The following is a 25,095-nucleotide window of genomic DNA, read 5'->3' as shown; positions in this document are numbered from 1 at the left end:
AACTTTTAACAAATCACTTGATTAACATTCTATATTTTTGTATTGTGATTACAGACAATACAAGATAAATGATTTCGCCACAGGTGGCTTACTAGGGAGTTTGAGTTACTGATTTGTGTAATTGAGTCACTGAGGTATATTGAAGCTTAGTGTCCCTGTAATGTACCTGTACATATTGAATGGGCCTCTCTGATTGATTTGTGTGCTGGCTTCATGAGAAAGTTTTGGGCTTGTCCTGTAGCTGTGGTTTCACTGGGAATTATGCACCTAAATAAAAGTTAACCCACAATAGTCTTTTGGGATTGGGTTTGAGGGTCTGATCTTTTGGTGATGTTTTGGAGAATTAGGATGCAGATGTTTTGCTCTTGCATTATTTCTTTTGAGACTAGGGGGAATAATAATCATGTCAATTCATAGGTAAGGGGCATTGATGAAAGAAGTCATGTAAAGGGGATAGAGTGGGCAGTCACATCTCGCCAAGGACCACTCTGTGGTCTCCCCAGCTACCACATGTGACTCTGTCAAGGCATCATGGACTGATGGCCCCCAGCAGAAATCTGCCCATCACCCCTTGTAAAATCCTCCCTTACTACAAAGGGAAACGGTTAAACACAATCTACAAATGCAGCAATGAACTGTCTTTCTACACTTCCTCCAGGAAGCTTGTGGGAGCCTGACATCCTTGTTGAAAGGCTGAAGAATAACTCCCTGGTGGTGAGTTTTAATCTGTGGAATGAATCAACCTTTTATAAGATCCTCGTGAATGGTTTTCCAAACACAGAGACCAACAGCTGTTATGAAGAGGTTCAGTACATTAACCAGGTAACTTCCTCCTCCTTTTTTTATTTGAAACTCTTACATTCCATCTCAGTATCAATTCTAAGACAGAAGAGTAGCAAGGGAAAGACAACTGGGGTTAAGAGACTTGCCCAGGGCCACAAAGCTAGGAAGTGTCCCTTTGAACCCAGATCCTCCTGACTCCATGATCCATTATGCTCCCTAGTTGTTCCAGCTTCTCCTTTGATACCAGCCCCACACAAACTACCCCCTGATATCTCCCTTGGGCAACCTCAGTGCAAAGTATGCTGGAGTCAGGGCGAGGAGACCCTTGGTCTTCCACTTGTTATTAATGTTTAAAAACTACTTTAAGATGATAAAATGAATGAATGCATTATTCCATTTGATAGCCATTCCAAGGCTAGTATTATTATCCCCATTTTACAGATAAGAAAACAGACAACCCATATTGTGTTATTATTCAGGCACTTCAGTCATGTCCAACTCTTTGTGGCCCCATTTTGGGGTTTTCTTGGCAAGGATACTGAAGGGCTTTGCCATTTCCTTCTCCATCTTATTTTACAGATGAGGAACTGAGGCAAAAAGGGTTAAGTCACTTGCTCAGGCTCAGACAGCTGGTTACTTTCTGAGGCTAGATTTGAACTTAAAATGAGTCTTCCTGACTCTAGGCCTGAAACTCTATTCACTGCTCCACCTAGCTGCTCTTAGCACCAACTTTGCCCAAGGTCAAACAGCTAATAAATACCCGAGGTAGGATTTGAACTCAGGTTTCCTGACTTCCAAGTCCAGTGGTCATTTCACTACCTTTCTATGACTAGAGAAATTATTCCATCCCACTGAGACTGAGTTTCCTTAATCTCTAAAGTAAATCATTCTGGTTCTACGTACCTGTCATCTCATTCCCAGCCCCTAAATTCCCATTGATGGCTGTCTTTCCTTTTTTCCCTACACCCTTCCCTACCCTACCCTACCTTTTCTCTCTGTTGTCTTCTCTTCTACCCTTCTCTTCCCAGTCCAGAGAAGAAGATTTCCACCATCGAACAAATGTCACTTTCCTCCTGCAAAATGTGAATGCCTGCTGCCAGTACAGTGTGCAGGTAAGACCCAGAGTCCAGGGAATGGCCCTGTCAGAGACAGCAGTGGATGTCTTTGGACCCCTTCTGTTGAGGGGATCAAGCAATAAAGATACACCCACCAAACAAAAGGAACTTTGAAGGAGGCAGCTGAGTAACTCAGTGGATTGAGAGCCAGGCCTAGAGACCAGAGGTCTGAGGTTCAAATCCGGCCTCAGACACTTCATAGCTGTGTGACCCTGGGCAAGTCACTTCACCCCCATTGCCTAGCCCTTACCACTCTTCTGCCTTGGAGCCAGTACACAGTATTGACTCCAAGATGAAAGGTAAGGATTTTAATTTTAAAAAAGAAAAAAGAAAAAAAAGAAACTCTGAAAATGTACAATTGTTCTCTCCCCAAGTAGAGAAGATAGTTTCTTTGCAAATAAGTGACTCTACAATTTTTTCAGTACTCCTTCTTTGTTTCCCCCCCAAAGTAATCTACCACATTGCCCTGCCTTGGGCTTCAGTTGATTTGGGGTAGAAAATATGGCAGAGAAATCCTCTTCTGTTTGCTGGGAGATCTTGATATGAGTTACTTGGAAACTCTACAGTACATTTAATATAGGAATATAGTGTTATAATAAATATAATTAATGATGTATTGCAAATAAATATAATAATATAATTAATATTTTAATTAATAATTAATTCTATGAATATTATTAATGATAATGACAAAAATCTCCATGCTAAATCAACAGAGAATATTGGTTCCATTTGTTTGAGGCACATGTGTGACAGTCATGCGGGGTCACCTGCATTTTTTTTTGTTCTTTTTCCTTAATCATTTTGGGATTTTCTATTATTTTTGCAGGGAGGTTGCTTGTACTGTCTTTGTGCTGGTCTTGTCCATGTGTTTGAATACTTGTATGGATTAGACAGTAAAATGTATTGCATATGTATTTTTTTTCCTAAACTAAAAGAAACTCTCTTACCACCAACATCTTCTTGTATAATTGAAAATGTTACCCTAAAAAAAAAGAATTACATTTCCCAGGAGCCCACTGACTTCCTGTCATTACATACTTCCTATAGATAGGAGATATTAGGCAGAGATATGGAAAATCCCACCTCTTTACTTCCTGTTCCGACCTTAGTGGTGGTAAGGAGGGTGTTTAAACTGGCTAATCAGCCATGGGCATGTGGTCTTTATTTTATATCTTCTTTATTCCTTGATTTCTAATGATAATTTAATAAATCTCTTCAAATACAATATTTTTATTATTGAGATTTAATTTTAACTTTTATGCTCTCTAGACACTCCTTAAATAGTCTCCTGTTGACTGATACACTGTGGTACAGTCGAAGGTAATGGACTTCTCCATTAGTGTCAATGCAGTGTCCCTGAACAATCTGCAGGGATGTAAAAAACACCATCCACAAGCAGAGGATAAACTGTGGGAGTAAAAACACTGATGAAAAGCAACTACTTGACTACAGGGGTGGAGGGGATATGACTGAGGAGAGACTCTAAATGAACACTCTAATGCAAATACCAACAATATGGAAATGGGTTCGAATCAAGAACACATGTGATACCCAGTGGAATCGTGCATTGGCTATGGGAGAGGGAAAGACGGGGGGGGGGGGGGGGGGGGGGAGGGAAGAAAAGAAAATGATCTTTGTTTCCAATGAATAATGTTTGGAAATGATCAAATAAAATAATGTTTAAAAAATAGTTTCCTGTTTCAGCAGAGCCAACAGCAGACAGTAGGTCAACTGGCATTTACGAAGTGGCTAGCTTGGCCCAGGCACCCCAGACTAACTTTCTTCTCCCTCGCTTCTCTATACCCCTAGATCCAGCCATTCTTCAAGAGTTGTCGGAACGACTGCCTCAGACACACCCAGTCCATCCCTTGCCCAGTGCCCCCATCACTGACTCCAAGTAAGACTAGCCCCTTCCTCCCTGAGCCATTGCTGGGGGAGTGGGCGGGAGAGGGGCAAGAGCTTGGGCAAATTCACCCTCTGTACTCCGGGTGGCATATAACTTTCTTTTTCCTTTTGTCTTTTATTCACTTTGCAGTCTGCCCTCCAGGTAAGCAAGCCCAAGCCTTATCCTAGGGTTCTGCGCTGGGACACGAATGGGCCATCTTTGGGGTCTGAGACAGTAGGAGAGTGTACAGCTCAGGCTTTACCGAGTACTTGTGGGTTCAGGAACCAGGGTAAGAAAAATGGCTCTGGGGTTACAGGAGGTCCCTAAAAATTATTTGAAAAAACTCTGCTACCCATTTCCCTTTCTAAATCAGCTTTCTCACTTGCAAAACTCAATGCAATCGGTATTTATTAAGTCCGGAGACTTTAGATGTGACCTGAAATTCTTGCACCACTGGTCCCTGCCTTTATAGAGCTTATAGATTTAATATAATAAAAGCCCACTTTTGCGGGTAACATTTTAAGGTTTTACAAAGCACTTTCATCACACCTCTGAGATGATACAGTTATCGTCACTTCCATTTTAGAGACAGGGAAACTGAGACTAGGGGAGGTGACATGGTCCCAGAGAGAGTAAATATTAGAGCTGGTACTAGAAACCAGATCTCCTGACTTCAAGTTCAATGTTCTTTCCACTATACCAAACTTACTCGTGCAAAATGCTAGGAAATTATTGGAATGGGGAGTTATTGGCACACAGCAGTGTGAATCATCTACAGTGACTGATTGATTGATTGATTGATTGATTGATTGATCTGGGGAGGAGTGACTCTAAAAGATCAGGAAGCTGGACCACCAGGGCTGTTAGATAAAGTCCTTCCTTCATCTCTCATTGGTTTCCTTTTGCCATAGATGGTGTGCCACTGTGGGTTTATTGGTTTATCACTGGCATCTGTATCCTGCTGGTAGGCTCTGTGATACTCCTGACCATTTGCATGACTCAGAGAAAGTCTGGTAAGGAGCAGCATGGCTGAAGCATCAAAAAGTCCCTGCTTATAGCTTTGGATCTCCTTTCATCTGTCTTTCATCTATTGTTTTCCCCCTTTTCCTTCTTTCTTATGCCCCAGGGCCAAGCCCCCTTTTTGAAGCTAAGTTCAGGTCACCCTTCAACCAGAGCCTTGAACTCCCAATCAGAGGGAGACCTCCTCTTCCTCTGGGTCTCCTGCCCATAGGCACTGACCACAAATGAATTCTTCCCCACCCCCAAGTCTCTACTGGGAGGGAGTTCCTGTGGAGTAGCAGGTCAGTTAGCCACAAATGAAATGTTGGAGATTGTAATCACTGTCATTAAAGCTGAGGACCAATGTCTGTGTTCCTTGGTTAGAATTACACATAACTCTAAGCAAATTACATACTGAGCCTGAGGTTCGGGAGAGTTTGATTCCAAGTTCCCTGACCAGCCTCATGTTCCCTGACCAGTCACCCTGAAAACACCATTTTTTTTACAGCAATTTCCTTGTGCAGGCCATAATTTCCCTTTCAAAAAGGAAAAAAAGAAGGAAATTATCAGAGGAATTATTGATAATAGAATTAAGTCTTGATGATCTAGTTTGTATGTTAACTATATCCTTTAGTTCTCTGTTTAACTTTCTTACAAGAATTTTGACCATTTCCTCATTTGGGTGATAAGAAAGAGAACACTAGTCTGTCTCTTTCACCCACTGTTGACAGCTCTGGGGAAAGACAGGCTAAAAGGGGGGAGAGTGAAATGGATGTCTTCAATATTTACTTTGATTTTTTTGTGACTTAATACCCATGGGTAATTCCATGTCCTTTCCTAGGAGACATGCATATTAGCAAGAATGACTTTTTGTTTTGTTTTGTTTTTAAAGCAAATTGCATCACTGTGAGTTCTTTCCCTCCCTCTTCTTAAAAAATATAAAGAAGAAATATCAAGAAAGAACTCAGCAAGGCCTGCTTGCAAACACTTATCTGTACAAGACTTAAGCTTTTCACACTGATGCTTGTGGGGAAGATACATCCCCTGAAGTGCGCAATCTAATCACATGTGGAATGGGAAGAGCGTGTCTATAAGGGAATTTGGCTGAATCTGAAGCTGGTCCCAGATTAGGACTCAACATTCATTTATCTCGTTGTCCTGGATCAAAGTCTGGCTCCCAAGGTGGCCCCCTGCCCCACCTCTTCCCCCCTAGAGAAATTGTGCCAGGCTTCCCTTTGGTAACCAGTGATTCTTTTCCTCTCTCAGATTTCATACATTTGGGACTGGGGTGAGAGAAGGGGACTGAGGACTGCAATTCTCTCCTCCCCATTTTTTCCATGCTGTGTCCCTATTTCCCTCCTACGAGAACAGTTCTAGCCTAAGACAACTGTATTTTGTTACACTAATTTATTATTTCCTTTTTAGTGTTTCCTTCTGAAAATGACACCAGAAAACCTGGCAAGTACCTCTTTTTTGTTGTTTATTTGATTGGCTTTTGGCCTCTGCTTTGGGTTGGAGGGTTTTTTTTTTTGGGGGGGGGTTAAAAGCAATGTTGAGGCTAGTTTTGGTTACACTTGGGGTATATTAGCTGATCCTCTATCATAGATCACTCCAAGGTCCCTTCAACAAAAGAACTCATTCCTCATAAAAACCCTCAAGAGTCCACAGTGGGATTTCAGGAACAGTGGCTGTCCTAGGCATCAAGGCGGAAGAAGAATTAGCAGAGAGAGAAAGCAAGGAGGAAAGATTCTGTTTTCACAGAATCTGAGTTGGTAGAATTCAATTCAATTCAAATCAACATTTACCAGATACTTATTACACGGGAGGAGACACTGTGCTGTGCATTAAAGAATACGAAGACAAACAAAACCTGCCATTTTGGAGCTATTTCACTGAGACTGATAGAACATGTAGACAAATAAACATAATGCAAAGTCATTTGAAGGAAGAAAGAGCTGCAATAATAATAGTAATCAAAGAAAGCTTGGGGAAGGAAATGGTTCCTAAGCCGATCCTTGAACCAAGGTAAGGATTCCAAGAAGTGGCATGTAATTAAAGCATGCAAACTCACTTGTAGGAATCCTGAGAGGCGAGAGATGCAACATTTGGTTCAGGGAACAACAGTTGGTCATATTTGGCTACAGCACAGAGTATAGAAAGGGGAATAATATGAAGTAAGGCTTAAAAGGAAAGTTGGAGGCAGATTGTAGAGAGCTTGAATTGCCATATTGAGGAACTTTTTTTAAGATTCCAAATTATACTTTAGACCCACCAAAGGTTTTTGAGTAAAGGAGTGACTGTGGCCAGGCTTCTGCCTTAGCACTTTAGTGCATTTGTTTTTCATTAGCATCAATTATTCTGACTACAAATATAAGTCAAGGACCCCTGTGCTTAGGCTGAGGATGCCTTCAGAATAAATGAGCTCCCTTGTTGCAACATAGTACAAAGCCTCAATAAGTATTTGATCATCTTGGTAGGCAGACTGGCTCATGAGTTTGGACTCAATGTTTCAGCCAATGGTGCCAGCATAGAAAGGATGTCAATTTAAACTGTCGGTGGGGGTGGGATTTTCTTGTTTCTTTCAGATATTCCACCCCTGGACACTCAGACTCCTCCACACTTGAAGCCCCGGAAAGTCTGGATCATTTACTCAGCTGATCACCCCCTCTATGTGGATGTAGTTGTCAAGTTTGCCCAGTTCCTCATCACTGTCTGTGGCACTGAAGTGGCCCTGGACCTGCTAGAGGAGAAACTGATCTCAGAGGTGGGAGTCATGGCTTGGGTGAGCCGACAGAAGCAAGAAATGGAGGAAAGCAATTCGAAAATCCTCATCCTGTGTTCCCGAGGTACCAGAGCCAAGTGGCAGGCAATCCTTGGCTGGGAAGAGCCTGCTGTTCAGCTCCGGTATGACAGGTGGAAACCTGCTGGGGACCTGTTCACAGCCGCCATGAATGTGATTCTTCCAGACTTCAAGAAACCAGCCTGCTTTGGTATGTACATTGTCTGCTACTTTGATGGCATCAGTGACGAGGCTGATATCCCTGACCTATTCAACATCACCTCTAAATATCCATTGATGGAGAAGTTTGAGGAGGTTTATTTCCGGATCCAGGAGCTAGAAATGTTTGAGCCAGGCCGTGTACACAGGGTCAGGGAGATCACTGCTGAAAACTACCTCCAGAGTCCCAGTGGCTGGCAGCTCAAGGAAGCAGTGCAGAAATTCCGGGAATGGCAGGTCAAGTGCCCCAACTGGTTCGAACAGGAAAATAGCTGTTTGGAAGATGAAGATGATTTATCATTGTTGAGTGGATTGATGTTTGAAGAGTCATTATTACCACCAGGAGGGGGAATAATAAAACAAATGCCTCTGATACAGGAGCCTTCTACTGGGGACCATATGGTGGTGGATCTCCTCATCAATGAGGAAGAAAAAGGGATCTCCAGACTGGATGCTCAGTTTCTGTCCCAAGAGGCTACTCTCACCCACCAAACAGTAATCCCCATAGAAAAAGCCCTACTGACCTCTGTAGTGGAGCCCATCTCATGTGGGAATGGTGATGGTAAAATCAGTCAGCAGGCAGTGGTAGGTGAAGAGGACATGGAATGTGTCCCACTGTTGGAAGCCAATGTTCCCCATAGGAACAATGTATTTTTCCTCCCAGTAGACTCTGAAGCTTCCCCTCTCTCAAGCACTCCAGTGCCATCATCTGACTATCTCCCAGCTCCAGTAAGAGAACAGCTAGAGGGCTTAATGTACTCCCTCCTTCAACAGAGCCTTAATGTCCCAAGTGAGGAAGAATGGGAAAGACAGCAGCTGGTCTCCAATAACCCTTATACTCCCTATGAGGAAGAACAGAGGCAGTCAGTGGAGTCTGATCAGGGTTATATTTCCAGGAGCTCCCCACAGCCTCCTGATGGGTTTGTAGAAAAGGAGGGAGAGGAAGAGGATGAAGAGAAAGAAGAGCAGGATGGAGAAAAATCTACAGAATTTCTTTCTCCCAATGTTTTGGAGAATCTGAAGAGCCTTCAACAGCAACTATTATTCCAGGAGATACAACAGAACTCTAAACTGGGACTGCCTAGATGAAAGGAGATTATCTGCAGAATTTCAGGCATCCTATTAAGTGTGTTATGGGTTTGGGTCATCAAAAAGAGAAAGAAAAGAGAATGCCTACCTATAATTCAACTATCTTGATTTTAAAGATAAGAATCTCTGGAATCAACTTTTCCTCTTTTCTAGATGTAAGCATGTTCCTCCTAAGACTACCCCCTTGTAGATATGTGTAACCCTTTCCCAAATGAGGTATCAATTACTTCTCAGTGATGAACTATTGCCTGCATGGGGAGGAACCCTTCACTTCTATCTCCGACATTCATGTAAATACAAAACAATCAGGTGATGGAAGAGAGCTCCTTGCTTTTCTGAATTGCAGTAAGAAAGGACCCCTTAGTTTGCAGCTCCCTGAGATAAATTGAGATCTGGACTCCCATTTAGGGACTTAAAATCTTTTAACCTCTTAAAAGTTCCACAACCTAAGAACTACAGGCATGAGAATTGATGAGTGTTTGACAGTATAAAACCGGACAGATGTGTTAACTTAATAAGGAGAACTTTCTGGGGAAAAGCCATCATATGGACTAATGTTCAAATTGTATTTGATATTTTATTGTTATTCAGTCATTTGAGTTGTGTCCAACTCTTTATGACTTCATCTGAGGTTTTCTTGGTAAAGATACAAGAGTGGTGCGCCATTTTCTTCTCCAGCACAATTTACAGATGAGTAACTAAGGCAGTTAAGTGACTTGCCCAGGGTGATATAGTAAGTGTCTGAGGCCAGATTTGAATTCAGGAAAATGATTCTTCCTATCTACAAACCCTACTCTAACCACTACCCTACCTATTTGATACTGCTTTCCTTTCAAACCAGAATGGCACTTAGAGGCTCCATTCTTGCACTGACCTCTTAGAATGGACTAGGTTCTTAAATTCAGAGAACATTAGATAATCTATTTGAACCTTCATGGGGGGGGGGGGAGTTGAGGAAATCAAGAGCTAGATTACTGAACTATCACTACTGCTGCCCACTTTCAGTCCCCCATAAAAGTCAGGTCACCAGAGGATGGTTCTTACCTTTGGTTATAGAATCTGCATTGCTAATACTATAGCTCAAGAACCTCTACCAATGTGCTTCCCATTAATAGTCATTCAGCAGACCTAATTAATTAACTCTTTGCAACAATGAGACATAGTAAAATTGTAGATACAGACATTTCTTCCATAAACCTAAGGTGTATTCTTCCACAGTACACAGGAAGAGTGGACTCAATCTTAAGAGCACAATGGTAGTGAAACATATGAGCAAGAATATCCATGTAGCAAAGGCAAACCACACCTCCTGCTATGGCAGAGTCTGGCTATCCTTTCTCTGTTCATAGGGTCTTCTTGCTGCTCCACTTGGGTATAGAATCTGTGCTAGGTGGATTTTTCGCTCCTTTTTTCCCCTCTTTTTTTCTTTTTCCTCTTTCTTCCTCCTCCTCAAAAGCATTTTCTTCCCAGAGTCAGAGCTCTTCCTCTGCTGATAGGACAAACTAATTAACTTTCTCATGGACTTGGTTATTTAAAGCCTGCAAAATGTACGTCCAAATATTTTGCCCATTTAATGAGGATGCCCCCTGTAATTCCATCAAAGTAAGGAATTTGTTCTTCATAAAGAGGAGCACCAGCTATGGCTGCCATTTTGCAATAAGTTTAACCCCTTTTGTTACCACATTAAAACTTCATAATCTGACTAAACCCTTTGATTATCTCAACTGAATCAGGACGGAACCATATCTTTGCTCTCTTACATGCATATTTAGGGAAATGATGCCAAATCATGTATAGACTCCTGGTTGAATTTCTGTGGCAGTATAATCATGTGGGCCATTCAAAGCAAAGTTAATTATGAAAACAGATTTCCTGATGTGCAGCTCCTCCATCATCTCAGTTTTGTTCTCCTCAATTATGTGGCAACAAGAAGAACAAGGTAAAGTCCAAATGCAGTGCTCCTAAGTCCAGTGGCTTCACTTTGGCCACATCGCTCTTCACGTGAACTCAGAAACAGTGGCTTCTCTCTCTCTTTTTTTTTTTTTTTGGACATTGGCTTCTTGCCAAAATCTCAGACTGACAACAAGTTTCATGCAAATTTCCCATCTTCTCAAGGAGCATATATTGGTATATGTTTCTATATTGATGCAATTCAGCAAACTTCTCCACTGTGAGAGTCATAATGCTGATACACTTTTGGGGCTGGAAGAATAATTGTGTTCTGTTTATTTCTTATTCTCCCTTATTTTAGGCCACCTCTTTATTTATCACCACCTCCACCACCCACACAGCTTTCCATCTAAATGTCAAACAGTCCTGAAAATTCTTTCAGACATAGACTATTTCCTCAATCCACAGTTCTAGCTAAGAGTGAAGGGTGCTACTGAAATTTTTCCTTCGAGTTCTTTGACCCAAGACATTCCATAGCCTCTACCTTTGGCCAAATCACAAATATTTTATGAGTCTTTTGTATACTTGTACATTTACTTGTGTGTACCTTGATAGAAAATAAATATAAATTTACAAATTACAAATAAAACTCAAACTGACTCTGTGATTTACCCCAGAATGGTGTCTGCTTCTCCAGCACACATTCCTTCCCAGTCATTGAAGCTCATTTTTTGGCATTGGGTCTAGGTCTTGACAAGAGTATTTCTTAAAACATCAATTCATCATCAAAGAGCATTCATTATGTACCAGTGTGTTCAGGGGATAAAGAAGGAAGCAAACTCTCCAGGTTCCATTTCTCGTCATGGTCACAAGGCTTTTTTGGCCATTTCCCCCCTTTTAAATCAAATGAGATTAAGCTGTTTGAACCATATGATGAAGTTCAGGTGCAGGTTTGTTCCCAAACCCAATTTTTTCGGCTCTATTTAGGATACTATCCAAATGCGTTTTGAGCTCTTTGTTAAAGGAGGATGATTAAGTTTAAAAAATTTTAAGTCAAAAAATAAACTTCCAACCTGCCTGAATAGAGGCAGATGGCTCCACTCAAAATTACTCCAGAAAAAAAAGAAGAAAAAAGCTAAATTTGCTCCAGATCAAATAACAAGCAAGAAATCCAATGAGAAACTATGGCAAAATTCTTTCTGTGCTACTCAAACCTCAGCTGTAAGTTCTCAGAGCCTTGTGGTATTTGGGCAACCAGAAAGCCAATCTCAATGTCTTCTGAGTCGTTCAATGCTCCAGGGCAATTTCAATCTATTTTAAGGAAAACAACTACCTCAGTCCACATGGTCCAGAATGCTCAGAGATCTCTCCTTCCATGCCTAAGGTGAGATGGGAGGAAGAACCCTAATATCCTGCAGAGCTTCCTACTTGAGCATTTTTTCTTACACAGTATTGATTCTAAGATGGAAGAGAAGGGTTTTTTATTAAATCAATCCTTGTTTTTCAGCAATTACCCTATAGACTCAATAGAAGAAAGCATGAAAATCAATAGTTTATCAAACTAATTGTAGCTTGCTTTCTCTGGTCTTTACCAGCGAACACTAGTTCATGGCCATCTCATCAAATAAAAGAGTAGTGTTTGAATTGGTGTGGGTGTCTCCACTCTAAAAGTACTGGAATTTGGATTTATTGAAAGCCTAAAAATATTGACAGCTTGTTGTACCCTTTTATTCCAAGATAACTTAAGGAGGCTTCACACTTTCCACAACTAAAATTTCAGCCTAGAGAGATGGGCAGAATATGCAGCAAATAATTTCTCGAGTCTCAACCTCTCTTGTTAGCCAAGGATAGAAAGAAAGGAATTTAAAGCCTATTATGGGGCATCTAGGTAGTTCAATGGATTGAGAACCAGGCCTAGAGACAGGAGGTCTTGGGTTCAAATGTGGCTCCAGACACTTCCTAGCAACAAGTTGCCTAGCCCTTACTGTTCTGCCTTGGAACTAATACCTAGTATAAATTCTAAAGACAGAAGGCAAAGGTTTAAAATAAAAAATAAAGCCTATTATGATGATGGAAAAATGTCTTTTGTGTTTAAGTCTCTCAGTTATTCAGTATAATCAGAACTCTGTTCAGATCACAAGGCTAAAACCTGGGTACCACTGCTTACCTTTAGACACATCATTCTAATTGCAGGCAAAATACCTCAAATTTGTTTACTATGTAAGGGTTAGCCTTGAAAATTCAAAAGCATAAAGCAATGATAACTATCACAGTGGCATTTAAGAACTTCATGTGAAAACAAGAAGAGGAAAATTCTTTAAAAAAAAAAAACAAGCCACACTGCAAGCATGTCACAAGTCTCAAATTTTTATTTTCAGAACAGAATCTAGTTATATTTTTAAAAGAAAAAAAAATTTTGTGATGGATGCTAGTGAGATTGCAACTTCCTTCTATCTCCCAGGCTCCAGCTGCCATCTCTTTTTCATGATCACACTTGGTATCAGAGGAAGATGAGAGCTGGGAGGAAGCTTAGAGTTCTTGTCATCATCTAACCCCCTCATTTTATAAATGAAGAAACGGAAGCCCAAAGATGAAGGGACTTTGCCCAAAGTCAGTCACTCTGCTAGCTAAGTGATGGAGCTGGTCCTGGAACTCATGTCTCCTGGGTTTTTTCCACTCTATCATGCTGCATGGTTAGAGGTGATGAGAAGGGAAGAGAAAGGAGTAGAAGGGAGTAAAGGTTAGAATTCGATAAAGATTCCCTGGGAGCTTTCAGGACTCTGATCTGCTCTCCTAAGAGCCTTTAAATGTACTTTGTTCTTTCTCTTAAAGTTATCCTATAACCTTTTCACAGCCAGATGCCTAGAAAGACTGCCTTCACTTGTTGCCTGTACTTTCTCGCCTCCCTCTCACATCTCACCCCCTTGCAATCTGGTTTCCATCTTCCCACTAGTCAAATGAAACTGCTCTTTCTAAGGCCACTGATGATCTAAATCTAAACATCTTTTTCTTAGTCTTCAAATTCCCCAACTTTTCTGTAGCATTTGACACTGTTGAAAATCTTCATTATTCCTTCTTCTCCCTGGGTTTTTGAGTCAGTGCTCTGTCATGGTTCTCTTACCTACCTGTTCCTTCTTTGGATCCTTTGGAGGCTCATCCTCCATGTACAACCCCCTCTCCCTAGGTAGAGTCCCAGGGCTCTATTATGAACTCTCTCTTCTTCTCCCTACCTTCTTTCTCTTCATATTCCCATCAGCTCCCAGGTATTTAACTATCATTATAAAGCAGATCATTCCCAAACCTATATATCCAACTCACACGGGGGTCAGAAGAAGCAATAGGTAAGAGGACACTCTCAAGATCTTTCTGAGGAAATGGGAGACACTGGTATAGGATCATCCAGCATGGCATTTCCACATCCAAGAAGGTGCTGTGCTCTATGAGCAAAGCAGAATTGGAATTTGGTTTTTGTTGAAACATAGGTGTGTAAATTTAAAGACATCCCTAGCCAAATGTTCATACTGCTATTTCTTCATGACCTGTGGTAGAGCCTTCCAGGCTCCTATTTATTGGTCTGACCAGCATCAGACAGACACAGACACAGACTCATTGATCCTGACATAGTGATGTCATTTTGGTCCTCTTCGAATATGATGGCCAACAACTACTACCACTATCCTGCCTTCATCTCTTTCCATAGCTCCTGGTCTACATTTTCAACTGCCTGCTGGACATGGCCACCTGTATATCTCATAAGGCATCTCAAACTCAGTGTCCAAACTAGAACTCATTCTCTTTTGCCCTAAGCTGGCTCTCCCCTTCCTAACTTCTATATATTTGTTGAGGACACCATCATTCTTTTGATCGCTCAAGCTAAAACCCAGGCATCATCCTAAAATCTTAAATCTCTTTTACAAACATTTTTCCATTCAATCAGTTGCCAAGTTTTTTCAATTCCACCTCTTCAACTGTCTTGCATCTACACTCTTCTCTTTAATCCACTCTAGTCCAAGACCTCATTCACTCTACCTAGACTATGACAATAGTTTCCTAACTGGTCTCCATGAATACAGTTACTCTTCTCCAATCTATCTTCAATAAAACTGCTAAATTGATATTCCTAGAGCACAGATATGGCCATAGTACCCTCTTGCTTAAAGACCTTCTTTACCTCCACATTGTCCTTAGTATAAAAAACAAATTCCTCAATTTGGTATATAAAGTCCTTCACAACCTGGCTTCAGCTTATCTTTTAAACCACATTATTCCCCACTCATATACTCCATATTTGAGCCAAACTGTGGGGTCTCTGTATACAAGATTTCATTTTCCATTTCTGTACCTTTAGGATGGCGGTTCTTCCTTATTTCCACTTCTTGGAACTCTTTTCAAGACTCAACTCAAGAGGCAGCTAGGTACTCAGTGGATTGAAGCCAGCCCTAGAGATGAGTGGTTCTAGGTTCCAAATCTGATCTCAGATGCTTCCTAATTGTATGACCCTGAGCAAGTCACTGAACCCTCATTGCCTAGCTCTTACCATTCTTCTGCTTTGGAACCAATACACAGTGTTGATTCCAAAACAGAAAATAAGGGTTTAAAAAAGAAAAAGACTCAAGTACTGTGTTCTTTTTTTTTACCCTTTACCTTCTGTTCCAAGGAAGAAGAGCAATAAGGGTTAACAACCAGGAAGTACCTGAGGTCACATTTGAATCCAGAATCTCCCATCTCTAGGTGTATCTTTCTATCCACTGAGTCATCTAGCTGCTCCTTAAGCACTATATTCTTATAGAGGCATTCCCTAATTCCTCCAGTTGTTAGTGTCCCTTTCCTAATCACTATATTTTGCAGATATCCTGCTGTTACCTCAAGTTAGGATATAAACTTCTTAAGCACAGAAATAGTCTGCTATTTGTATTTGTTTCTTCAATAACCAGTACATTATCCTTGCTGAATAAGTGAATAATTCTGATCCTTTCCCTCTATGGATTTCAGTGGACTGGAACTTGAAAGCCTTCATCACTGATTTGTTTTTGTCCATATATCCATGTTCAAACTATTATTCTTTATAGCAAGAATTTACAACTTAGGTGTTTTTGAGTGAAAGTGATCTAGACATTTTTGTCAAAATTTTGACCTTTTAAACTAAGCCTTTTGTAGTAGATGGCTTTTGCCTCATTCGTTTCTGGTTGTCCTGCCCTCCTCTATCCTTCTCCATCCTTTAGTAGTGAAAGAAGCAAGGCAATCTATTCCTTATCATCACTCCTTTTCATGTATCTTTTCTTAAAACCAAACTTGACTCCATACCTCATCTATACACACACAGATTACCAGTCCAATTTTTTTCAAGGCTCAGCTTTCAAATGCCACCTCTCCCCTAAAGAACTCCCTGGTCCTTCTAGCCAGAAGCAATCTCTTGTAGAGATTCCCATAATGTTTTCTCTCTCTCCTCCTGTACTTTCATAACTTTATTAGATGTTTATTTACTAAGCTATAAGCTCCTAGGTGACAAGGACTGTCTCTTATTCATTTTTGTATCATTATTTCTGCCCCCACCCCACAGTCTTAAAAACAGCACAGAGCATTGCATAGTTCATTTATTTAACAAATGTTGTGGGTTCTTTAATTCTTCAGCCTTTTTCCTCCACCATGATTGACTTTGTATGAATTTAGTAGAGAAGAAACAAAAGGCAAGACTTGAACTTTTTTTTTAAGCCTTATCTTCTGTCAGCATCAATTCTAAGACAGAAGAGCAGCTAGGGCTAATCAGTTGAGGTTAAGTGACTTGCCCAGGGTCATACAATTAGGAAGTATCTGAGGTCAGATTTAAATCCATCTCCTCCTGACTCCAGGTTTGGGGCTCTATCCACTGTGCTACCCAGCTGCCCCAAAGACTTGAACTTGAAGAAGAAATATTTTGAATGTCAAGGATGGAAAAGAAGACACTTAAGAGCTGCTAATGTTTGGGGGCAATTCTTAAAGAGAATTTTGAAACTTTTTTCATAACACTTTACTCTCCTGGTTCTTTATCTTTGTCTCTTACTACTACTCTTCTGTCACATCTCCATGAAGATGCTGCCTGCTTCATGATCAATGGTCAAATGACATCTTATATGTGAAGTGCTTTGCAAACTTTAAAGTGTCATAACAATGTTAACAATTAATTGCTGGAATTCCTGTGCTACATTAACTTTTACAAAACATTTTACAAATATAATTTCATTTGATCTTCACAACATCCCTCAGAAGTAGATGCTATTATTATTCTCATTTTAAAGTTGAGGAAAATGGTTTGGGGTTAAGTGAATTACCCAGAGTTATACAACCAGTAAGTGTCTGAGGCTGGATTTAAGCATAGGTCTTCTTGTTTCCATGTCCAAAGCTCTAACATAAATACCACTTGGAATAATAATTGATAGAACTTATATAGTGCTTTCAGATTTGCAAAGTGCTTTACAAACATTCTCTCATTATATTATCAACACTGTTGGGAGGTAAGTGCTATTAATTAATATTAGCTGTTATGGTTCCAGTCTCTATTCTGAACTTCAAAAACTTATTTCCAACTGTATCCTTGGTATTTCCATTTGGCATCTCAAATTCAACATGCCCAAAACTAAACTCACCATCCAAAACTGAAAACTTGCTTCTTCTTCTTCTGACTCTCCAGTTCAATCAATGATGGTACTACCTTCTGGATCATTCTGCCTAGTATCCTTTACTATTCCATTTCCATCATCCATGCCTACATCTATCTATCTTGTTTTGGGAAGCCCTCAGGACTGAAGATCCCCCTTTCTTCATTTTCTTCCTTTGAGTTACCGTTTTACTTTACTATCCATGTGACCTGGCACATAATATACACTTAATAAATGTTTTATTGATTGATTGATTATTCAGGCCGGACCAGTCTTGTCTGGGGGTGGAATAAGTTGTCAGCTAAAACTTAATCAGAAGAATGAAAGGAAATATCTCTGTGTACCCTATTGGAAATAGTCGTTTTTTTTCAAAAACCTGAAGCTATAGAAAATTATATTCAGGGTCAAGCAATAGGATATGCCCTACAGATCTAGGAACTTCATACCTGTGAGGAGAGGCTCTAGAACAAAGATATGGGAACAAGCCCCCTATCTAGTAGTTTCTTATTTTAATGTATTTTTTCTTGCTTAACTAGATGTGAGGTTCAGTAGTTGCAAGTGTTGTCAAGTACTTTGGAGAAAAATCCCAATAATCTTACCAGAAATACAAGAAATATATCTCTGATATTGTTTTTACAGAAATACGAATACTCCTAGGATGTAGGTAAACAGCTATATTGTTATTAGCCCCTATTAACATCTGTCATAGGAATACTCTTGTCATGAGTGACTATTCTGAATTTGTAGTGAGTACACACACTCCAAGTCCCTAAGAGTGTAAAAAAACTGGAATGTGTAAGTCTAATAATCAAATGTTTAGGACCAGCCCATCTGGTAAGCTTGGCTAAATGATTTGCTTGCACAAAATGCCCAGGCCTATTTATCTGGAAGGAGGAAGGTGAAGGAAAGTCTTTACTGTGTAAGGGTGGAGAGACTGATTTACTCACCCCCACCCCCACTAGATAGAGGTAATAAAGATTGTTGCCCAAACACTCATGATTATTGGATTAAGTGGGAGAAAACCTTGAAATTATTTGATGAAATTAATATGGTGCTAGACAAGAAGTCTGTTCCAAGTAGCTACTCTAGCCTTCTATTACTCCCCCTAGATCTTAGAAGCCTCAAATTTTCTGGAATGAAAGGTTTTCCAGAAATTGGAGTAAGTGTGGCTTTCCATGATATCATTGAGGAGAAATTAGCTTTGTTGGAGGTGGGGTGGGGAGAAGGAGATGCCTTGGTCCCCTTTCAGCAATAGGAACCCTTTTAGCTAGAGGAGGACTCAGTAAGTTTCAAAGGATCTGGAAGATTTTGGACTTCTCAACTTCCCCTGATGTCCTAGTGGCATCCCTGAATCAGCTGGTAACACTGTTGTAATTAGAAGCCAAGGACAGATAACCTCAGATTCATCATACTTAAATGAAACTTCTTGAGCATCCCACAAAGGGAAGAAAAGGATTGCAGTAACCAGGACATGTACCCAGAGAGGTGGTCATGCCCAGAAAGGTGGCAGTTCCTTCACATCCATTCTAACATCACACCAGAAAAGTCAATAGTATTCCAAAAGTTTTATAGTCACAATCACTCACAGCACCAAGATTGTCCAAATGATAGAAAAGAGATGGGAATAGAAATCAGTTCAGAAGCTGACCATGGCTCCAACTCAATTATCCTTTCACAATGCCTTTATGGATCAGAAAACAAACAAAGTAGAAGGGAGAAAGGTGTGAAGAGATAAAGGAGAATTGGGAAATACATTTTGTGCTTTCTGTGGTAACTCTGGGACCAAAGTCCCTAGTCCTTAAGAGGAGTTAGAAATGCAAAAGAAGAAAATAACTTGTAGTTCCTAAATTCAATAGCCTTATATTAGAGTCAGTGACAGGAAATGTAAGGAGATCAAGTAGGAAGAGAATGGCAGAACTCTCATCCTTTCAAATTCCCTCTGTCATATCCTAGTCATGTAGTCTATCAAATTTCAGTGGGTTTAGAAACTCTGCATATATATATATGTATATATATATATATACACATATGTATATATAGCCCTTTGTGCTAGGAATATTTCAGTGGATGATTCCTACAAAACCAGACCCATTGGCACCATTTCTTTGAGCTAGTGATACTTAGCTCCTGTTTTCCTCTCCATATGAATGAGAGGGGAGGTAGAAAGGAAGTGTTTAGGAAAAACCTGATAGGCAGAAGTCATTATAAGCCTCTCATGGCAATATACCTTGTGCTAGGACACTTAGTTCCTACCTACTCCACCCTCAGAAGTACTTGTTGTGAATGTGTATTGGGTGTTCTATGTTTGTACCCATGGCCACCCATCCTAGGTACTTTCTTATACCAGGGCACCTTTCCAGAGAATGGACCAGGGCTTTAATGAGTCTCCCCATTATAAATCAAAAAGGGGAAGGATCTCAATTTTCTTTCCTATTCCATTTCATTGACGTCTAGTGGCTGGAAGACAGGGAGTCTTTCCCTAGTGTTGCTCCCTATAATCTCCAATCTCCACCCACCAAAGACAAAGCAAAAACTCCCATCCTGCAAAATATCAAATGTGACAAGCCCATAAAACTCACCAATCAAGGTAAGCCCTGGTTGTAACAAGCCCCTTCCTTCATCAATTCCCACAGGTAGAAAACCAAGAAAAAGTGGCTCAGAGAAATATTGACAGTATTGTTATCCACCCTTGTCCCAACCTATCCACTCTCATTTCCCCAACTCTTTTCTCTTGAATTCATTCTAATCTTGACCCAAGCAACATAACATTTTCTGGTCCACTAAACACTCCTGGAAGGGATATTGATAAGAGAGCAGTTTCCCCCTCTCCTCTCCTTAGGAAAACCAATTCTACCTCAAATATCCAACTCCAAGAAGCCAAGACAACCTGGCATAAATACATTGGTGAGTTCTGGTGTCAAAGAGAGGTATAGTAGGACTGGTGGCTAATCCTCCATGGATCCTGTTATCACTGGTACCAAATCATCAGGATCTAGAGACAAAATTAAATTCAACTTTCTCCTTTTTATGTGTGTTTGCAAGCCACTTCAGTGCACAATATAACAAAGGTTCAAAACACAGAGGTAGTAATTCTTACTCACCCAAGAAAGGGTGGTTTGGTCCTTGAAATGTTAAAAAAAAAAACACATCCAGAGCTTTAGAGGAGAGCAGGACTGGGAAGGGATAGGAGCAAACATTTACCCTGCCTGAAAACATCTGGATAGTTCCCAGGGGCTCAACTCACTCAGGGATGCATAGCCATGAGTTCATAGGATCATAGGATTTGAAATTGGAAGGGAAGTTAGGGATCATAGAATTATAAATTTAGAGCTGGAAGGTACCTTAGAGGCTATCTAAATCCAACCCCCTCATTTTACAGATGAGAAAACTGAGGCTCAGAGAGTTTTAAATGACTTGCCCAAGATCACCCAGGTAGTAAGTAGTAGAGCTGGGAGCTGAGCCCAGATCCTTTGCCTCCAAAGCCAGCATTCTTTCCACTCTATTCAAGTCCCTTCATTTATAGATTAGGAAACTGAGGTCTGGAAAGGCAGAATGATTTGCCTAAGGTCACAAAGGTAGTTATTAGCAAAACCAGGATATTAACCCAGCACATTTGATTCCAGATCCAGTGTTCTCTAAGATATCATGTTCAAGTAAGAGTGGAAAGTTGGGCAGTTGGGGAAGGGAAGTGAGCAAAGCTTATATCTTTTTAAGTCTCTTACCAACTGGAAAGGGTCACCTGGTAAGTGACAAATAGTACACACACATACACACATTCACTCACTATCACATACTACAGCCATCACTCATAAAAATCAAGAGCTGGAAGGGACCTTTGAGATCACCTAGTCCAACCTTTCATTTTACAAGTGAGAAAACAGGCCTGAAAGGTTAAGTAGATTGCCCAAGTTATTACAGAAAGTTTATGGCAGAGACAGAATTCTAATTCAGGTTATCTGACTCCAAGGCCAGTGCTCCTTGTTCTATACAAGTTTGTCTCTATTTGCAAAAAGTTCATCAAAGACAAGAGAGCAAAGTGGTTGGATCCAATATCACAGCTTGGGCATAGGTTATCACCAACCACAGTATGTAGGGCCTTATACAAGGAGTAATAATATTTCTGAGATCAAGACCAGGGATTAAATTGGCCAAGACTCAGTTTCCCTCCACTATCCTCCCCTTCCTATGTCTTCTCCTACAATGACTGTCCATGTACATGGTTTGTGTGGGAAATCAGGTCTATTGGTGGATATAGGGAAGATGAGGAGCAAGAATGGGAAGTAGATCTTCAGCTTGTTTGCTGTTCCTTGGAAGGCTTGATTCTGGAAAAGAAAAGATGAATTTGCAATCTATTTTTTAAAAAAACTGATTTCCTCACCATCTACTGCTCTTCACCCCAGAAAATAACTCTTACAGGAGAACAATAAAATGGTGGTGGGACTCCTCCTTGTACAGCCCTCACCCCTTCCTAACGAATTACCTGATCCAGATCTAAAAGGAAACATAGAAAAGACATGTGGAAACATGGGTGGGAAGTAGGAAGTATAAGTCAAGGTATGAGGGAAATAGAAGAGAACATTCTTCTCCTTCCTTAATTCTGGGAGGAAACAACCAGGGTATTGACATAGCCATGGGGTCCCGAGTCATTCTCTGGGATGCAGTGACCCAACTGAGTACCTCCCTGTGGGGTGGGTGGTGGCGGCGATGGGGGCGGAGCTGGGGGAGGGACTCCGTAACCTCCCCGGAGCCTGTTGGGGGAACCCAGACTCCCTTGGCTCCAACAGCCCTCTAGGGCCTCCAATCCCCGGCAACCAAGAAAAAAGAGGTTCTTGAGCATGAAGACAGAGAGTGGTTGCTGGTAGCTCACCACCAGAAGGCAGCGCAGGGCCAACAGGGGCACATCCACCAAGCAGCCAGCCAACAATCGCAAGAGCCTGCTACATCCCCCAGCCCCGGACCCCCAGGAAGGGGCACTGGTTGGGACGGCGGTATTGAGTTCATAGAGCCAGAGCACTGGAGAAGTGAGGGTCAGGAAGTAGACAGAAATAAGCAGGTAGCGCAGGTGGGAAGGCAGAGGCACCCGGCCTTCTAGCATCAGCTCCACCAGGGTGAAGCTGTCCAGTAAGTCTAGGCATGTGCCCAGGAAACAGCCAGCGGCACGGTGCTGCTGAGGTTGCAAGAGCAGGGGTCCTGCCGTTCCGAAAGGGGCACCTGCCTCGCTAATGGCCCGTACCAAACCATAGAGCAGGGGCGCAGACAGCGCCATAGTGAGACGAAAGCCAGTGGTACCGAAAGGCGCTCGTAGTTCGATGAGGTCCAGGATGGACGTGCCAAGTATCAAAATCACCTTAGGTGTGAAGGCAATGGAGTAGATCAGCCAGGCCAAATAAGCAAAAGCGAATTCTCCCCCGGACCCCACAGAGTCCAAACCATCTCCCAGGCCGCCCCCACCACCGCGGCCCCGGACTTTGCCTCCAGCCCCGGCTCCCACCGCTGCGCCTGAGGAAGCAGGCAGGTGAAGAGGTGGGGGTGCTGAGTGGTGATGGTGCTGGTAGTGGTTGTGTGAGCTGCCGGCACTTGATCCTCTACGGCCCCGGCTGTTCTTCGCGAAAAAAATGGCCCAGCCAACCACGACCACCAGATCGGTGGCGATCCAGGAGCACCAGTACAGATCGGTGACAGTGATGAGATACAAGTCTAGTAGCCCACCTTGAGCCAGCAGCAGCACCACGGACAGTGCCTGGTAGCCCCATTTGCACTCAGAAGTTGGGGCACAGCAGCCTCGCCGACCGCGGTGAGGGGGCCTAGCGGAGTGGCCACAGCAACAGCAGCAGCAGGAGCAGCAGGAGGAGCCGCTGCCACCACTGGGCCCACTGGGGCCCCCGGATGAACGGCCCCCCGGCCCTCCAATTGGTCCCACTCCACCCCCACCAGCGAAATCCACTGCGGTCATACTACTAGAGGAGCTGGAGGTGGACTTTGAGGAAGAGTAGGAGGAAAAGGCGGCGTGACGGATCAGCTGAGCGCCTGCCTGAGAAGGGGGTTCCAGGGGGCCAGAAGCAGAGGCGGGCACCAGAGGTTTGCTAATACTGATGCTCTCTTCGTCTTCGTCTTCCCGCTCCGCTCCCGTGCTGCTGCTCGGGGAGCCGCCGAAGCCACTGCCTCCCCTGCCTCGGTTCCTTCCTCCTCCCCTGCTGGTGCTGGTGCTGGTGCTGGTGCTGGTGCTGCTATCCTTTGAGCCCCTCCGGCAGCTGCGGTAGGAGCCCCCCCGGAGGAAGAACGGCTGCAGCTGAGAGGCAGCGGGGGGCGGCGGGAAGGAGCCGGAGGAAGAGGAGACTGGACTGTGGTTGCAGAGCGCTGAGTGCATTGTCTTCAGAAGTGCTTCTGGGGGGCTCCCCAGCTGCTCCTTCCCCGCCAACCCCCAGGGGCGGCGAGGCGGCGTGGGAATTCCTGGCAATCGCTTCTATTCCTCCTCCTCAGCTGCTAGGTCTTGCTACTGGACCAGGTGGCTAAGAGAGCGAAAGTAGAGCTGCTGGACTGGCAAGCTGAGCAGAGTGGGAGAGAGTGGGAACTGAGGAGACAGACGGTGATGGGCGGGGGTGACGGTGGAGGGGGTGTTAGCAAAGAGAGAGCCCAGGAAGGGAGGGAGAAGAGGAGGAAGAGAAGAAGAAAGATGACAGGCGGCAAGGAAACCAGGACTGGATTCAATGAGGAAGGAAAAGAACATCGGGAAGGGAGAGGATCCTAAACCTGGTTTACTGGATTTGTCTTGGGGAAGGAAAAGGATGAAATACAACAGTGGAAGATAGGAACTGGACTCAAGGTCCTTAGCAAATCTGCTGAATCCCACAGTAGGAAAGGAGGATGGGAAGGGGTTTAAGTATCCCCTATGTGCTAAGTATTTTACACATATTATCTCATCCTTTCCATGATTGTGAAGTAGATACTATGATCCCTTTACAATTGAGGAAACTGAGACAGAAGTTGTGACTCACCCAGGGCCATACTGTTGTGAGTGGTTGAGGATCAAACTCAGATTCTCCTGACTCCCAGTCAGCACTCTCATCTGCTGCAGTATCAATCCACTGAGCCACCCAGCTGACCTCTTCACCTATTATAAGAAGATCAGCCTACTCTTAGACTGTAGATAAAAGTTTTTGGCTCTGCCTCTGAAAGAAAGCCAGAAAGGTAGATCTTTTTGGCTACCCAGCAGGAAGTTTGAGAAGCTATATATGAATAGCCTCTATAGTTCTCAATGTCTACCCTGACTCACATCATGCCTTTGGATGTGTAGAAAGAGCATGGCTATTGAGAAAGGAGAGGAAAGAATTCAATTCAAGAGAGCAAATTCTTTTACGGTACTATGTCAAGCTGTGGAAATGCACAAATATGAAGGAGTCCCCCATCCTGAAAAGAACTTACACTGTATGGGGAATGCAAAAATTAGAAAAGAGTAAGATTAGCCACTAGATCTTTCAACTTCTAAGCTTCTATGAGAGAAGGTTGTAGAAGGAACCAGAGAAGAAAGACTTGAACAGAATAAGAAAGTATGAAGAACACTTAGAGGAATTTAAACTTGTAAAGGCATGATATGAAGTTTAGAAAGAAAATTTTTTGAGAAATTTGGAAAAAACTGAGGAAATTTTGAATGATAGAAACTTTTAGGTCCTGATTCTATTTCTGGCTTTTGTGAGAGAA

General features: G+C 42.2%; 2 protein-coding genes across 2 annotated transcripts in view; one reads left to right on the top strand and one right to left on the bottom strand.

Annotated features, from left to right (window-relative positions):
• The window catches only part of IL17RA (interleukin 17 receptor A), a 34,132-nt gene extending 22,703 nt beyond the window's left edge, over positions 1 to 11,429 (top strand). Inside the window, exons 7-13 of the mRNA XM_056799087.1 lie at positions 659 to 822; positions 1,812 to 1,895; positions 3,711 to 3,829; positions 4,430 to 4,434; positions 4,698 to 4,799; positions 6,211 to 6,243; positions 7,371 to 11,429. Coding sequence (XP_056655065.1) covers positions 659 to 822; positions 1,812 to 1,895; positions 3,711 to 3,829; positions 4,430 to 4,434; positions 4,698 to 4,799; positions 6,211 to 6,243; positions 7,371 to 8,872 — 2,009 coding nt within the window. The 3' untranslated portion in view covers positions 8,873 to 11,429. The remainder of the gene's footprint in view (positions 1 to 658; positions 823 to 1,811; positions 1,896 to 3,710; positions 3,830 to 4,429; positions 4,435 to 4,697; positions 4,800 to 6,210; positions 6,244 to 7,370) is intronic.
• Positions 11,430 to 13,113: 1,684 nt separating this feature from the next.
• On the bottom strand, positions 13,114 to 24,779 carry TMEM121B (transmembrane protein 121B). Its single transcript, XM_056799085.1, has one exon. It carries the CDS (start codon positions 23,762 to 23,764, stop codon positions 21,989 to 21,991), a length of 1,776 nt encoding a protein of 591 aa, XP_056655063.1. The 5' UTR covers positions 23,765 to 24,779; the 3' UTR covers positions 13,114 to 21,988.
• Positions 24,780 to 25,095: the final 316 nt, after the last annotated feature.

Source organism: Monodelphis domestica, chromosome 5 (genome assembly GCF_027887165.1).
Source record: "Monodelphis domestica isolate mMonDom1 chromosome 5, mMonDom1.pri, whole genome shotgun sequence".
NCBI classification, from domain to species: Eukaryota; Metazoa; Chordata; class Mammalia; order Didelphimorphia; family Didelphidae; genus Monodelphis; species Monodelphis domestica.
This window is presented reverse-complemented; position numbering and strand designations above follow the sequence as displayed.

Coding starts and splice junctions, on each gene's coding strand:
- TMEM121B (XM_056799085.1), bottom strand. CDS start 23,764: ATGCACTCAGCGCTCTGCAACCACAGTCCAGTCTCCTCTTCCTCCGGC.